Source organism: Ovis canadensis, chromosome 2, assembly GCF_042477335.2.
Source record: "Ovis canadensis isolate MfBH-ARS-UI-01 breed Bighorn chromosome 2, ARS-UI_OviCan_v2, whole genome shotgun sequence".
In the NCBI taxonomy this organism is placed as follows: domain Eukaryota; kingdom Metazoa; phylum Chordata; class Mammalia; order Artiodactyla; family Bovidae; genus Ovis; species Ovis canadensis.
Genome location: NC_091246.1, coordinates 139,372,014 through 139,387,493, shown reverse-complemented (window position 1 = coordinate 139,387,493; position 15,480 = coordinate 139,372,014). Strand labels below are relative to the sequence as shown.

General features: G+C 51.5%; 2 protein-coding genes across 2 annotated transcripts; both read left to right on the top strand.

Moving 5' to 3' along the window:
• The first annotated feature begins 3,035 nt into the window (after positions 1 to 3,035).
• On the top strand, positions 3,036 to 6,370 carry HOXD10 (homeobox D10). Its single transcript, XM_069574289.1, has 2 exons — positions 3,036 to 4,055; positions 5,398 to 6,370. Exons 1-2 carry the CDS (start codon positions 3,101 to 3,103, stop codon positions 5,673 to 5,675), a joined length of 1,233 nt encoding a protein of 410 aa, XP_069430390.1. The 5' UTR covers positions 3,036 to 3,100; the 3' UTR covers positions 5,676 to 6,370.
• A 2,597-nt stretch (positions 6,371 to 8,967) lies between these two features.
• Positions 8,968 to 11,537, top strand: HOXD9 (homeobox D9). The gene is made up of 2 exons (XM_069574290.1): positions 8,968 to 10,216; positions 10,569 to 11,537. Exons 1-2 carry the CDS (start codon positions 9,424 to 9,426, stop codon positions 10,808 to 10,810), a joined length of 1,035 nt encoding a protein of 344 aa, XP_069430391.1. The 5' UTR covers positions 8,968 to 9,423; the 3' UTR covers positions 10,811 to 11,537.
• Positions 11,538 to 15,480: the final 3,943 nt, after the last annotated feature.

Sequence of the window (15,480 nt, the reverse complement as noted above, 5' to 3'; positions counted from 1 at the left end):
GATGATCGAAAACAGCAGCTATGTAGCTACATTAAATACTTGTAAGCAAAATAAAGCCTGGCCTTGAAAACCCAGCCTTTTCATTCCATTTGCTTTATCTTAGCCTTAGGGTCTTAAGCAAAGTTTCCATCCTCCCAGGTTCAGATCATTCTCTTCCTTGTATTGTTTCTATTTTGCTTGATTTTTATAATAAAATCCCTCCAAAATATTGGCAATTTCTGGCCTCAAAGAGCTGGTCTGAAGATAAAAATTTGAAAAAGAATAAATAGAATTTTGTGATAATAGATTCAAAATGTGTCTCTGATACACCCCTCCAGTGAGTGACGATGACCTATTTAAAACCAAATCCAGTGTGGGAGTGACTGAGCCTGAAGGCGCAGGGAGCTGAAACAGAAAGGCTCCCCAAATTCAGGAGGCAGAGGTCCTGGTTAATGGCAGATATACCCCTTCGGTGAGGAATTGCTGGTTTTTAGCTTGGATGTTTTCTTCATGTATAAATAAAGATTATGAAAGGACATTTGATGGGCATAAAATTTGCGATTAGATTGAACACTCTTGCCTCTCTTGTGGGATAGGGAGACCTGGACAGCGGAGTTCCGGGCAGCTCCCTTGGCCGACATGCAAAGGGAGGACAGTGGTGGAGCGCCAGGCTGGCGTCAGGGCGCCTGCCGAGAGCGTGTGCAGCGGGCACTTTGTCCAGCCCTGGGCACGCTTAGCTGTGGCTGAGATCATGATCTCCGCCTTGAGAGAAGGCAATTTTCGGGGTGCTAGTCCGTGGCTGTTAGCTTTGAATAGGACCTTAGCAGACTTGAGTCAAAAGTTGGGTTTTTTCCCCTGCCTTCCTCACTTCCCCACCCCCAAGTCTAAAAACAGCCACCCCTACCGAAGGTAATGTTTAAACCTCCGCTTCCTTAGCCGGCATCCCGCAGCCGGAGCAGTTAGAGGCGCCAGGCTTTTAACCTGACAATGATGTTGTATTTGAACAGCTGCGTAAAGGTTTAAAAGGTCTGTCTCATTGCCACTGAGGAGTTTTTTTAAAAGGGGTTATTGTTTGGGCGAGGGCACTGTGAGGGGACAGCCGAAGCGGTCCCAAGGCCGAAAATAATGTCCATCGACTTTTTCCACCAGGCCAGGGGAGATTCTTTTTGGGGAGGGGTGGACAAAGGGTTTGCTGGAAAAGGTTTTTGTGAAGGAGCGAGCAGGCTCCAGCAGGCTGAGCATCGGGCTCCCCCAAAAAACAAAAGGCAAGGCAGAAACCCAGTTTGCCCACAAGTTCAGTCTCTGGGCCTGAAATCCAAGGCCCGCCCCCGTGACAGGAGTGTGGGGAGAAGAAAACACGGACGCCTCCCCAGACAGAGAACTGGTTTACGATCAGAGTTTCCGGGGCCCTTCTCCTCTCTCGGATGCAGGAAAGGGGATCCAGGAAGCCTGAGAACGGCTCCAGTGCCCTGGCCGGGCCCCTCACCCAAGGCAAACCTTTGGAAATCAAGTTTAAAGCTCCCTGCTGCTGCCCCGAGGCCGCGGCTTCCGAAGGACTGCTCACCGCCTGCAACAGAGAACGAGGGAGGAAGTTGTTGAAGAAGTTTCTCATAAAACTCTGAGTTTCCATGGTGGTGATGGTGGTTGTTCTTTTAATGAGGTCGACCACAACCCCAGACCAAATCCTTTTTATAGAACTTTCCCTCACCAAAGGAAACAGAAGACTAAGGTTCTATCACCTCCTTTTTTCCCTCCCTTCCCTTATCCAAACAGAACCTTCTCAAATAATTTTAGGAATTGCCCCAAACTGTAAAACTCAACTTCTGACAAAAGTATGGCTTTTAATATTTGACAATTTGTGTTAAAACAAAAATTGACCTTCTTGGTTAGTAGCGAGGGGGAAAAATCAATAGTATAATTTTCAATAATTCATAAAGCGAACGCCATTATGCTAAATCTTAACTATTAATCTTATCCTTTACAAAGTCTCGATTGATTTGTTAATAAAATATCTTCCCGTGTGTGGCAACAGCGGGTATAACTCTTTAAAAACCTTCAGAAGCAAGAAAATTACCAAGTAGCCCAAGAATGTAGATGAGAATTTTATTGATCGCCCTGATTCTTCTTAATATGTATTAATAAATTCCACAACCTTTTGTACCTTGCACTTGTCAAAAACCAATGCTTTTACAAAATCCATAAAAGGAAAACATTTTTCTTTGCAGAAGAACCATATGACACCTTTGCATCACTCTCTCCTGCTTGGCCCAGTCAGTTTTCTAAAACTTCTGGAGTCAGAGGGTGAGAGTTTCCCCTTCCTAGAAAACATTCTTTTCTCTCTTCTTCCTTCCTTCCTCTTTGCCCTCTATTTTCAGGGCGTGTGGGGAGGGAAACCTCGGTTTAGTTGGTTTAGTTCTTCCGCTGAGAACCGGGGATAGGGGGACGCTTTCGCGGATGCCGCGCTGCTGGCGAGGGACTGTCTCCAGGCTGAAAGCTCCCAGCGGCCCGGCCCGCAGAGGTCGGGGTGTGGTTCCCTGAAGAGCCGAAGGCTCGAGTAGCCCACCGGGGCGCAGAGGCGCCGGGAGCTGGGGCGGGCTGGCGGGCCGAGGCAGAGGACAGTGCCGGGGCCGGGCCGGTCCTCGGGGCTCCGCGGGGCCGGTCAGCTGCGTGGCCTCTCGGCCCTCGCGGCCCTTCTCGACTCCACTCCCCAGGATATCTTGACGCGTCTAAGGCGCCAGAGCTCTTTCCTGTGGACTCAGGATGGGGTGGGATGTCTCAGAGTCTGGGGAGTCCAACTCACCTTCCCAGGCTGTCCGGGACAAAATGAACCAGGCTGGGCCCCCACCCACCGCCCTGGCCCCGGCCCTCTCGGGCGCCTTCTGCCTGGGTGTGTGCGGGGAATGCTTCTGTGTGCTGGCGCCACGGCGCCCGGGCGTCCCTCCCCGCGTGTGTCCTCCCGGAGACCCCTCGGGCCGAGCCTTTCCTTCCGCCCGCGGGCCCAGAGGCTGGAGTGGGGGACGCGAGTGGGGCGGGCGGGCAGAGCGAGCCCCGGGAGCCCGGCGGGCGGCGGAGAGCGCTGCGCCGGTTGTCTTCAGCGCGCACTATCGCGGGCGCGTAGTAGATGTCGCTGTTGTCCGCGCTTACGCGGCCGGCTGGCCGGGCTCTGGAGCACGTGACCTGCGAGGAGGCTGCGGCTCAAGGCCATTTTCAAATCTCATTGGCTTGGTTGTCATGTGGTCGGCAGAGGCATCCACAATTACACGGGGAATGTTTTCCTAGAGATGTCAGCCTACAAAGGACACAATCTCTCTTCTTCAAATTCCTCCCCAAAATGTCCTTTCCCAACAGCTCTCCTGCTGCTAATACTTTTTTAGTAGATTCCTTGATCAGTGCCTGCAGGAGTGACAGTTTTTATTCGAGCAGCGCCAGCATGTACATGCCACCACCTAGCGCAGACATGGGGACCTATGGAATGCAAACCTGTGGACTGCTCCCGTCTCTGGCCAAAAGAGAAGTGAACCACCAAAATATGGGTATGAATGTGCATCCTTATATACCTCAAGTAGACAGTTGGACAGACCCGAACAGATCTTGTCGAATAGAGCAACCTGTTACACAGCAAGTCCCCACTTGCTCCTTCACCACCAACATTAAGGAAGAATCCAATTGCTGCATGTATTCTGATAAGCGCAACAAACTCATTTCTGCTGAGGTCCCTTCGTACCAGAGGCTGGTCCCTGAGTCCTGTCCCGTTGAGAACCCCGAGGTTCCTGTCCCTGGATATTTTAGACTGAGTCAGACCTACGCCACCGGGAAAACCCAAGAGTACAATAACAGCCCCGAAGGCAGCTCCACAGTCATGCTCCAGCTCAACCCTCGCGGCGCGGCCAAGCCGCAGCTCTCGGCCGCCCAGCTGCAGATGGAAAAGAAGATGAACGAGCCAGCGAGTGGCCAGGAGCCCACCAAAGTCTCCCAGGTGGAGAGCCCTGAAGCCAAGGGCGGCCTTCCGGAAGAGAGGAGCTGCCTGGCAGAGGTCTCCGTGTCCAGTCCCGAAGTACAGGAGAAGGAAAGCAAAGGTCGGTATGAGCAGAGTTGTCACCCCAGCGGGGCGCGCAGCCCCGGAACCGGCAGAGAGAGGGAATACCCGGGTCCCCAGTGCCGAACCGGCAGCCTGGGGCCCCGACTGGCAGGTGCCTCTCCTCCCGTCTTTTAGAGGGGCAGTCTTAATCCCGAGATGGTTTCCTCTTCTACCGCGCTGCCCTGACCCTCCTGGCTAGTCCTGGCCCCAAGCTGATGGCGCCCGGGCAGAGGAAAGGCTTGCCGGGTTTATTTTTCCTGAGCTAGACCTGAAATGCAACAAAAGAGCGCAAATGAGACCTGCCGCTGGTAAACGCAGCCCAGAACCTCCTTTCTCCCGCTCAGATTTGCAGTCCCAGCCATGCCTTTCACTCAATGATGATTTTAAGGTGGTCCAAGGTACCGTGTTCGTGTTCAAGTGTATGCACCCCGCATCCTGCGAGCTTGGGGACAGCAAGGGGAATGAGATGGCTGGACCAGTTGGTGCTTGGGCCGGAGAACAGGGCTCCCTGCCTCTGCGGGGATAGGTAACCTTGGCTTTGTCTGGGGAAAGTGCCGAAAGCTTTGCAGTCCTTTTGCAAAGGGGGCAAAGGCAGAAGGGAGGGAGAATGGAATGTGCATGGCCCACCCGGCAGGGCCAGCCTTAGGGCTGGATAGGGCAGAGAGCCAGGGGCTCTGGCTTTTCTGCCCCGATCCTCTGCCCTAGTGCTCAGAGTTGGGCCACAGCAAGGAGCTACATTTCTCATTTCTGGGAGAATGCTTTTGTGTGGGAACAAGAAAGCACAAGAATTCAGGAAGTTCTGGGGCATAAAACGATGCCCAGGCAGGGCGGAGGTGTACTCGGTTCCTCTGGTGTCTTTTGAAAGAGAATTGGTATCTCTAAGCCTGGCTGTGGGGCTCCCCGCCTGCCTGGGAGAAGTGGGGAAGAAGTGGCAGGTTTGGGGATCTGAGGCAGCAGTGGGATTCGTCGGCTTGTCAGACTGTGGTTTGCTTCTTCCACTCGAGCCCTGTTGTGAGATGATCATTTAGAACGTTGCTGGTGAGATCCTGAAAGTTTACTATTGTACTAATATTTTGTGCAGGTCAGAAAAGTAGAGAGAGAGAACGCTGACACAGACAGCAAGAATACCCACCCATCTGTGTCATTTTGGGTACTTTAACTAACCTGGCATCATTTATAAATATCTTTCAGGGCCCGCCTCATGTGAGTAATGTTTAATGCAAGCATTTCCCAAAGCGGCCTGGCTGCCAGCGGGGTCATGGCCAAGGGTAAATTTGAACAGATTGAGAGAAAAAAAAAATTCTTGATTTTTTTTCTTCTTCTCCCTTTAATTTTGTTAGAGGAAATCAAGTCTGATACTCCAACCAGCAATTGGCTCACTGCAAAGAGTGGCAGAAAGAAGAGGTGCCCTTACACTAAGCACCAAACGCTGGAATTAGAAAAAGAGTTCTTGTTCAATATGTACCTCACCCGCGAGCGCCGCCTAGAGATCAGTAAGAGCGTTAACCTCACCGACAGGCAGGTCAAGATTTGGTTTCAAAACCGCCGAATGAAACTCAAGAAGATGAGCCGAGAGAACCGGATCCGAGAACTGACCGCCAACCTCACCTTCTCTTAGGTCCGAGGCCTGTCAGAGGCTAGGATCGGAGACGGGCGCCGAGTTCCAGGGCCGAGTGCTGGAGGACTGGGAAGGCGGAAACAAAACCTTCAATGCTCTTTGTTTTTTGAAAAAATTTTTTTTTTCCTGCTAGAATGTGACTTTGGGGTCATTCTGTTCGTGCTGCAAGTGATCTGTAATCCCTATGAGTATATATATATATATATATTAAAAAAACTAGCACGTGTAATTTATTATTTTTTTTTCATCGTAATGCAGGGTAACTATTACTGCGCATTTTCATTTGGCTCTTAACTTATTGGAACTGTAGAGCATCCATCAATCCACTCGTCCATCCAGCAATGTGACTTTTTCATGTTTTTCCTAACACAAAAGGTCTGTGTGTGTGGTTAGTCCATGAGCTCATGGCGTTTTGAATACATCCAGTACTTAAAAGTACTTAAATTACATATATATTTAAAAAGATTAAAACCCACAAGCTTTGGGGGGAGGGGGACTAAAAAAGCACATTACAATGTATCTTTTTGCAAATGAGTTTAGCAGTTGTCCTTGGTGAGATGGAATATTGACTGACTTTGCCTTGTAGCCTTTCCCTTGTGGTGCATCTGTGGTTTGGTAGAAGTACAACAGCAACCTGTCCTTTCTGTGCATGTTCTGGTCGCATGTATAATGCAATAAACTCTGGAAACGAGTGCACTCCCTCTGCTTTCTGAAATGGAAATATGTTGTGATGGAGATGAAAGACTTTGGAGAGATCATCTTCCTGTTAAACTGCTTGTTTGGGGCAGTTGCGGGGCTGGTAGAGAGTAGGGGGAGGAATATGGGAGAGAAAAGCTGAAGGGGGCCTTTGGTGCCGAAATTTGGCAGTGGTGGGGGAGTGATAATCCAGGCTGTGCCTGCTGTTTTCCTAGTTGGGAAGAAGGAGGGTCCTGTCTTCCCCTCCCCTCATGATAGTAACATAATTGATTTGTCAGTGGATGTGAACTTTCCTGTAGCCTGAGCCTGGTAAGTAAACCTGTGCCCAAACAGCATTTTCCTGGAAGCTCCCCACTTGTGTGTCTTCCTTTCTTTCGTTTCGGTTGTGTTATTTTTAATACTTTCAGTGGAGTCTTGGTGATTTCTAGCTGGTGTACCATCGTCAGGGAATAGGTCGAAATCAGTCTTGCCCCACCTGGAAGCCGAGGGGCCTGCATTACAGGAGCAAAGACAAGCAGCAGCTTAGCATGCATCGGATCCATTTCTGCTCCCCTGTTCTTATCCCTACCCCTATCCCAAGCACAAGATAGCCAGGCCACAGTGAAGCCAAGGATGAGTGAGTTTTCTCATCCCACTTTGCCCTGGTTTCCTTGTGGAAGGATTTTATGTTCAGTCATTACCTTTTGGTGGCCTACATGAAAAAAAAAAAATTAAAGGAAGGAAAGGTTTTCACCAGTTAATTCTCCCTCCATTTAATTACAAACTGCTGGTTGGAGCCATTGTATCTGGGAGGCAAGAAAATGTACGAAAGGTGACCCAAAGAATTTGCAGATGAACATGACTTCCCATGAAGTCCAATGTTCCAGTTGTTACCATGGCACAGAAAACTCCAGCTGTCTTTTCTCGGTGTATGAGTGTGCATATAGATAGATGGATAGATAGATAGATTGACTAATGGGTTGCAGGATCCTCAGCCCACGAGAGTCCATCCTTTTCTAGTCCTGGCAGGGAGAAGAGGAGAGGCCTTGAGGGGATGAGCTGACAGAGAATTCGTTACCCCAGGTTATACTGTGGTTTCAAAAGGTCTCCAGTAGACTCAAGCAGCTTCCTTGACAAATCCTTGGATTGGATTTGTCAAAGGACAAATGAAAATGACAAATCCTTTTTGTGCTCCCCCCCCCTTTTCCTCTAAAAACAATCTCTTTAAGGAGGTCTCAGCCTTAAAACCCTCTACCAAGAGTCCTTGGGAGACTCAGTAATTATTCAGAGTTTTGAACTTCCTGCCGAAAACAGAGATTATTTTCCAGGTCCAAGAGAGAAAGCTTTAGGGGAGCCATTTCCTAGGGTGGAAGATGGATGGCATCAGTGCCAGGTTGGGAACACTGGAATAGATCTGCCCAGACCTCCACTGGTTGGGCAGGAGAAGGAAGGCAATTTTAGCTTCTCAGTTTACCTCCAGCGATGTGGGGAGCACCATTCGTTGTTGACAAGGGGTCATGTCTCAGAGGAAAGTCTGGGCTACAGGCAGAGGCAGCTCCTCTGGAATAAAATCAGAAAGCCTTTGGCAAAGGCAATCAATCAGACCATAAGTAGCCATTTCCCCCCTTCCTTTCAGGGGCTCAAGGTGGGCTGGGAGCCCCGCAAGGGTGTTCTGGGCAACTTGTAGGGCGAGGAATATATCCTCCAGTCGCCGACGCCCGACTTCTTTTTGTCTCGGCTCCCAGCCGGGCTTCCGAGGCTTTGTACCATGGATTTGGGAGTGACAATGAGCATTTCCCTCAGATTCAAGGCTGCCTAGCCTTACCTTTGGAGACTGGGGGGAAAAAAGTGGGGAGGAGAGAGAGAAAGAAAGAAAAGAATTCGTAAGAGTAGCCCAGGGACCAGGGCATTTTTTAGAGATTTCTGGAATTCACTTGGAGGCATCCAAGTGCGAACCAAGGGGAGCGGCCTGGCCCAGGGAAATGCTGTTCCGATGGCCATTCTTGAGGCAGGGTCGGGGCGGCAGCGGGGTGCGGGCCTGCGCTGCCATTTGGGTTCTGCCCTATGGCATGTTCTCTTCCAGGACCTTTCCAGAAGTCCCGGAGAAGACAAGGCACCCTGGCCGCCAAGGTCCGCGCAGTGCTGACTGCCAGCTTGCGGACACTTCCGAAGGCAGACAGAGCCCGGGCGGTGGCCGCCGGCCGCGCCCAGCCCGAGGGCCAGGCCGCCCCAGCTCAACCCTCCGGCCCCAGCGTGTGCTCAGCCTCACGTCGGGGGTGTGTGTCAGCGCGGGCGTGTGTGAGTGTGGCAGGGGGAGGGGGGCCTTTCGAGCTGCTCCATCCGTCCGTTTTATTAGGGACACATTAATCTATAATCAAATACACCTCATAAAATTTTTATTGAAAGGCATAATATCATTACAGAGGTCTTCCACCTGTTTTAAACAACACGACAAGCTGTGAGAGAGCGTGTGTGGGTGTGGGTGTGCGTAGGCAGGGGTGGGCTGGGGCCGGGAGAGAAGCACCGGGAGAACTCCCCTCGGGCGCCAGGGGGCCGCCTCGGAAGGCCGGCCTGCCTCCGGCCGCGCAGGCTCGCGCTCCCCGCCCCCGGCCGCTCTGGGCTCTGCCAAGTGCTTGGTGCGCCCAGAACTCGCGGCCGGGAGCTCGGAGCCCAGACGCTTGAGGAGGCAGCCCCAGTCCGGACTGCAAGACCGAGGGCGGCAAGAAGAGGCGAACAAATAGTCCCCAGCGCCGCCTGCGGCCGCGGTCGGGGCGCGTGGTCCCAGTCGCCACCGGGTTGGCCGAGTCAGGCCGGGCCGAGCTCGGCTCACGGGCCGGGACCCGTGGGCTCTAATTGCTGCTCTTATGTTGATGATGATTTTTTTTTTTTAAATCACAGCAGCCCCCAGTTTAGCGGACTGATTTACTCCTGGTATTGGTAAATATGATCACGTGGGCCGCGCGACCAATGGTGGAGGCTGCAGCCTGCGAACTAGTCGGCGGCTCGGGCGCCGGCGGGGAGCGGCGCCGCGGCGGGCAGTGTAACCTTGGGTGGGAGCGCGGGGCGCCTCAAAATGTCCTCCAGTGGCACCCTCAGCAACTACTACGTGGACTCGCTCATAGGCCATGAGGGAGACGAGGTGTTCGCCGGACGCTTCGGACCTCCAGGGCCTGGCACGCAGGGCAGGCCCGCAGGTGTGGCCGACAGCCCGGCCGCCGCCGCCGCCGAGTTCGCCTCGTGTAGTTTTGCCCCCAAATCGGCCGTGTTCTCCGCCTCGTGGTCCGCGGTGCCCGCCCAGCCCCCGGCGGCGGCGGCGATGAGCGGCCTTTACCACCCATACGTGCCCCCGCCGCCCCTGGCCGCTTCCGCCTCCGAGCCCGGCCGCTACATGCGCTCCTGGATGGAGCCGCTGCCCGGCTTCCCGGGCGGTGCGGGCGGCGGCGGCGGCGGCGGTAGCGGCGGTGGCCCGGGCCCCGGTCCCAGCCCCGGCCCCAGCGGCCCACCTAACGGGCGCCACTACGGGATTAAGCCTGAAAGCGGAGCGGCCCCGACCCCCGCCGTCGCCGCCGCCACCACCTCCACCTCCTCCACTTCCTCGTCTTCCTCCTCCAAAAGGACTGAGTGCTCCGCGGCCCGAGAGTCCCAGGGGAGCGGCGGCCCCGAGTTCTCATGCAACTCGTTCCTACGGGACAAGGTGGCAGCGGCGGCGGCTGGGGGAACCGGGCCCGGGGCGGGGATCGGATCCGGGTCCGGGGCAGGCGGCTCATCGGAGCCCTCAGCTTGCAGCGACCACCCGAGCCCGGGCTGTCCGCTGAAGGAGGAAGAGAAGCAGCATTCGCAGGCGCCGCAGCAGCAACTTGACCCAAGTAAGTGCAAAAGAAATTGCCCCCTGATTTATTGCTGAAACCTGTAAGGCTCGAATGTGCAAAACTGATAGTTTTACTAACCTATAAAAACGTCTAGACGCCTACCCTAGCCTGGGCGAGCTACACGCATCCATAAAAAAAGCGTCCCATAACCACCTACCCTGGGCACGCGGTTTGTACGGTAAACAGAGCGCGGGCATTAAGGCTTTTTATGATAATTCCCCCCCAAGTTGTGAAAAGCTGCCATCCTTGGTGAAATTAATTTAACGATTTCTTCTCTCCCCCACCCCGTTGTCTCTCCCTGCCTCCCCTCCGCCCCTCGCTCCCCTTCTTCAAACCCCCCTCTTCATAGACAACCCCGCAGCAAACTGGATCCACGCTCGCTCCACCCGGAAAAAGCGCTGTCCCTACACCAAATACCAGACGCTTGAGCTGGAGAAGGAATTCCTGTTCAACATGTACCTCACTCGGGACCGGCGCTATGAGGTGGCAAGGATTCTGAACCTTACAGAGAGACAGGTCAAAATCTGGTTCCAGAATCGTAGGATGAAAATGAAAAAGATGAGCAAGGAGAAATGCCCCAAGGGAGACTGACCCGGCGCGCGCTGGCAGGACTGCTCTGCTTTGCAATGGCAGTGGGGTTTTTTTCTTTGTGGGTGCTTGATTTCCAGAACTTCTCCAGCCATTCGGACATTCCCCCCACCCCATTTTATGTAGAAGTGACTCTGTGGTTGGTTTCTGTGAGGTAATTTGGGGGACTCTGTATTTGCTCGCTTATGTGTTGGAGAAACCAAGTGGCTTTGGGGTTTTGCCCTATCCTGCTCCCCTCTTTTCCTGTTCCGTTGGTTCCTTAGGAAATGCCATATTTTGTGAGTGCACGCTGGTTTGAGGAGTCCTCTCCTGTGTAAATGTCTCCTATATTTCTGAAAAGTGCTGTAGTTTAGCCCCGAGCGCTGCTTAGCGCTGCTCAAGCGGGGGCCAAGCGCACCCAATTTCCGAGAGCGAAGGCAGCGACGACGGTGCGGAGGCCCGCCCGGGCCGAGCCCTGGCCGTGTTGCCCACCGGTTATGAAAGCCCCTTTTCCTCAGGGAGGCCGTGGGCCCTCCACTGAGATCTGGAATGAGGCCAAGAGAGGAGCCCAGGGCCTCCGGTGGGTCAGGGGTTTCTTCTCAGTGCACTGGAGGAGCCGCACTCTCCCTGGGAGGGTTTGGCTCGCGTGGGCGGCCGCGGGTGTAGGCCCTCCCGGTTCCTGCCTGAGGACCAGTTGTAAATGCTACCGCTTCCTACCAATAAATGCTTACCTGATCAAATGGAGCCCAGATGCTGGCCCTGAACACTGTGTGCTTGCTTTCTCTGCCTCTTTTCAAAATATCACCCGTATGGGACTTCTTCCCCATCTCTGGGAAGGATACTCTTCTAAAAATCCATGGCCCTTCCACCTGAGAGGTCTCTGATGTGCCTCTGCGTTTCGCTTTGGTTGGGCAGACTGCAGCATAGAGCACAGCTGCCCCCCACCCCCACCCCGGGGGAGCCCTCGGCGGTCCTGTCCCAGCCTGCTTCCAGTGCCTCGGCGAACTCTGGACCCTGGACCCAGTGTCAGCATTGCAGCAGAACCGGCAGAGCCCATGGACCCCAGAAACCAAGGGACCGTCTTTCTGGGGCTTTGACATACCGCACCCCATATCTCCCTCTGTTCACGGAGTCGCAGCCATTAACACCCCCGCTCCCCTTGCCCGCCCCCCCCCCGCCCCCCACGCAACCAGGGAAAGGCCAACTCAGCACCCTGGGGCAACTCCTCCAGTTGCGCGGGGCTGGCTGGCTCCGGGAGGGCTGAGCCGGTTAGGCTATGAGCTTCCGCCCCTCCCCACAGGAGCCCCGAAGTGACCTTAGAAGATCAAAATGGTCAAGGCTCTCCTCCGCAGCTATCCCCACCCCGCTCCTCCCTCCCCCACCCAGTTTCTGTGTGTTTAGCCCCCAGCTTGGCCCTCTGAGGGTCGCATTCAGAGGCTAAAATGAAGGTCATTGTAAGTGAGGATTTGGGCCCAACACGGCCTTTGCAGGCCCGAGAGGCGGCGGCGCCGGGCGGCCTGGGCTGGGCGGAAGGCGGGGGCGATGGCAGAGTTTTGGGGGGATCCGGATGAAAGAGGGGACTTGAAGGAAAAGCAGAGGGGGGCAGGGAGGGAAATCCAAGGCCCAGATCCGGCAGAAGGTGCTGCGTACCCCCGCCCCTGCGGCCAACCCGATACCTTGGGCTCTTTGAAAACAGGAAGAGCCAAGGTGTCATAAAGCCATCGAGTCGGCGAGACGTCTGGAGGTAATGAGTTTACAACAGGCCCGGCGCTTCGCTTTGAAAGTATCTCATTTTGATGTTTGTGTTTGTGGGAGGAAAGGAAAAATGCAGACAAAACTGGGTCTCTTAAAATCTGGACAATAAAATATAAACAGGACCCCGTTGGACTAAGAAGACGGGCTGGGGAACCCCGGATGAGGTGTGAGCACCTAGGAAATAAAAATGGTAGTAGGGAGGAGACAATACAATTCTGATTTTTAAAATAAGCTGGGTATAGAAGAAGCCAGTGGGTGGCTCTCAATAATATTTTACTATGGCCGCCATCTAGCTCCTTCTTTTTAAAAAAGGAAAATATGTCTGTTATTTGGGGGTGGGAGAGTTAGTGCTCTTGGGTCATTTACTTAGGCCGAGCATCTCCCAGCCGCATGGTGGACCGAAAGAGATGAAGTTACCACTTAAATGACCTTTCACAAAAATATGTAGCCCTCCACTCCAAACACGGAGCAAAAATATTGTTGGAAATTATGTTTGCTTATAGGTAAATTAATCGTTACAGCTGAATTGGAGGAAAGCATTTTTGAAAATGAGAAAAAAGATTAGCCTCTTAGGAAACACCTAAACTGATTAAAGTCTTCGCTTAAAAAAAAAAAAAACTCAAATGGAATGCTTAGCTAATTCATTTCACTCTGATTTTTGATATAAATTTAATATCTCATTTATTGTGCTTAGAAGTTCCAATGAACACAGCCCAACGGGGCCTTTCCAGACAGGCATTCAGAGATAAATCAAAAAAGTTTCTAATTTGCCTTCTATCCCCACCCCCATTGTCCAGTGAAATGGGCCTTAAGCATTAAGATTACAAAGTAGCAAACATTCAGGATCTAATGCTACATGTAACAGCTTTAAAAAAAAAATGAACGAATTTAACTTATGTAGTTTCTTAGCTTTCGAAGTCCATGGTTCCACTGTTAAAAAAAAAAAAAAAAGAGGCCTACAGCAGTTGATATTTAGAAAGTTCTGATCTCGTTGAATCTAGCCCATCCTGTAATTGTGGGCGATTACAGAATGGGGACTTACTGTATCTGGCAAATAAGGGCTGGAAGCTTTTGAAAAAGACACTACTGGAAGCTCTCGGGAGCAGAAATATCTTTGGCATTCAGGAGCCCCTGTTTTCTGCACTTGACTTGTCGACAGTCAAAGAGATGAAAGCATTATTAGTGTCAGCGATCCAAGCCCCAGTCAAACTAAAGAACAAGATTGGAATTGGTTTGAGTTGAATAAAGAGAAGTTAAGCTCGTTCTGTTAGAGGTGGCATTTGGCCACTAGAGAGCGCCGTTGCTCCATTTTGTGATCGTAAAGCTGGCGTTGCGGCGGAAGAAGGGCTTGATTAAAGATACAATCCTATGTTAGATTCCAAATTAGGATAAATTTAACCAAAAAGAATCAATGTGCACTATTACATTCTCTAGAAGTCTTTATTACGTATAAAATTTGGCTTAGTCAGGATTTCAGAAAATTTGGACTATAGCACAGTTGAAAACGTTACGTTAATGCATTGTATCAAAACAGAAAAGTGTAAAAGCATACATGTTTACGAAGTTAATCGCACTCTGTTCCCATTCAGATTATAAACGGAATGCTTGAAGGAAAAAAAATAAAACTGTTTTGTCCCAAGAGGAAATGTTGTCTTACAATGTTTTCATAATTAGGCCAGAATGTGTGTAGAAATGAATTTGGTGTTTGTGTTTCTTTTTCGCCCCCTCAGGAATCACAAAGTTCTAGAAAGTGCTTTGTATTATTGAGATCTGGGCTCTCTCTTCTTTCCCCCCATTCCATTCCAAAATCCACTATTGAGGGTTTAAACACCGCGCGCGCGCGCGCACACACACACACACACATACACACACACACGCCAAACAGTAAAATTAAAAGGCACGATTACAAAGTTTGTTTCAAGGCTTTATTGAAAATAATTACTCTTTTAATTGAGTATTTGCAAGATTGGAGTACAAACCCTTAACTGTCCGAATCAGTTCGTTCACTTAGGGATTTAAAGGAAGTTTTTAACCTGGTGATAACTGGCAGAAAACAACAATAACAACAACAGAAACCGGACCCATCACCACTCACACAGCAAAAGCCTCCTTGCACTCCCTACTAATTTAAAAATAAGACATGCCTTTATAATCTGCAGATTCATTAGCAATCCGTTTACCTTCACTATTTTCAGCTATTCCCTGTAGAAATAAAACATTATCTTGTTATGCCTTTCCGTCTCAACCTTATTTTCTCCATTTGCAGAATAATAATATTCTGTCCACCCGGACTAACCTCAGGATCTCAACCACGAGCTGGGCCACCCCACAAGGGGCAAGAGGTAGTTGTAATCAGTCGCCTGCTACGCCTTTGGGAGCTGTCTGGGGGTTTTTAGACATTCTCATTTGGCGTGAAAAGCCAGCAAGGTGTGTTTAAGTTTTAGCGGGGGCGTCCTCGGTGGGCTGAGAGAGTGTTTCTGAGGTCGGCTCCCGTGGGCCTGGCGCCCTCAACAACAATGGATTATCCCAAGAAAAAGGGTCACCCAAAGACCCACGAAAAAGGCAGAGTAGGCAAAGGAAAACACACTCAGCAGAGACCTATTACATTTATTGGACATTGAACATCATCAACACAGGAGTAGAGGTGGGGGGAAGAAGAAGGGGAAAGAGAAGGCGAATTGGTGGTTTAAAGCCAAGAGGCTTCAGAGCCAGTTTCTAAAATCAGGAATATTTTTCCGATTCACACTCGATTTGCCCACATGACATGGGACGTTTCTCTTCCTTGTCCTTCATAGATTGACTTTTCTTTCTTTACCTTTGGAAAAATTAGTTAACTTTTTAAGTTGAACACGGCGCCTGTTCTCGGCACTAACTTCACAGGCTTGTTGCATGAACTAGAATCGTTAGATGGGCGCCGCCTGCAGCTGCTTGGAACCGGC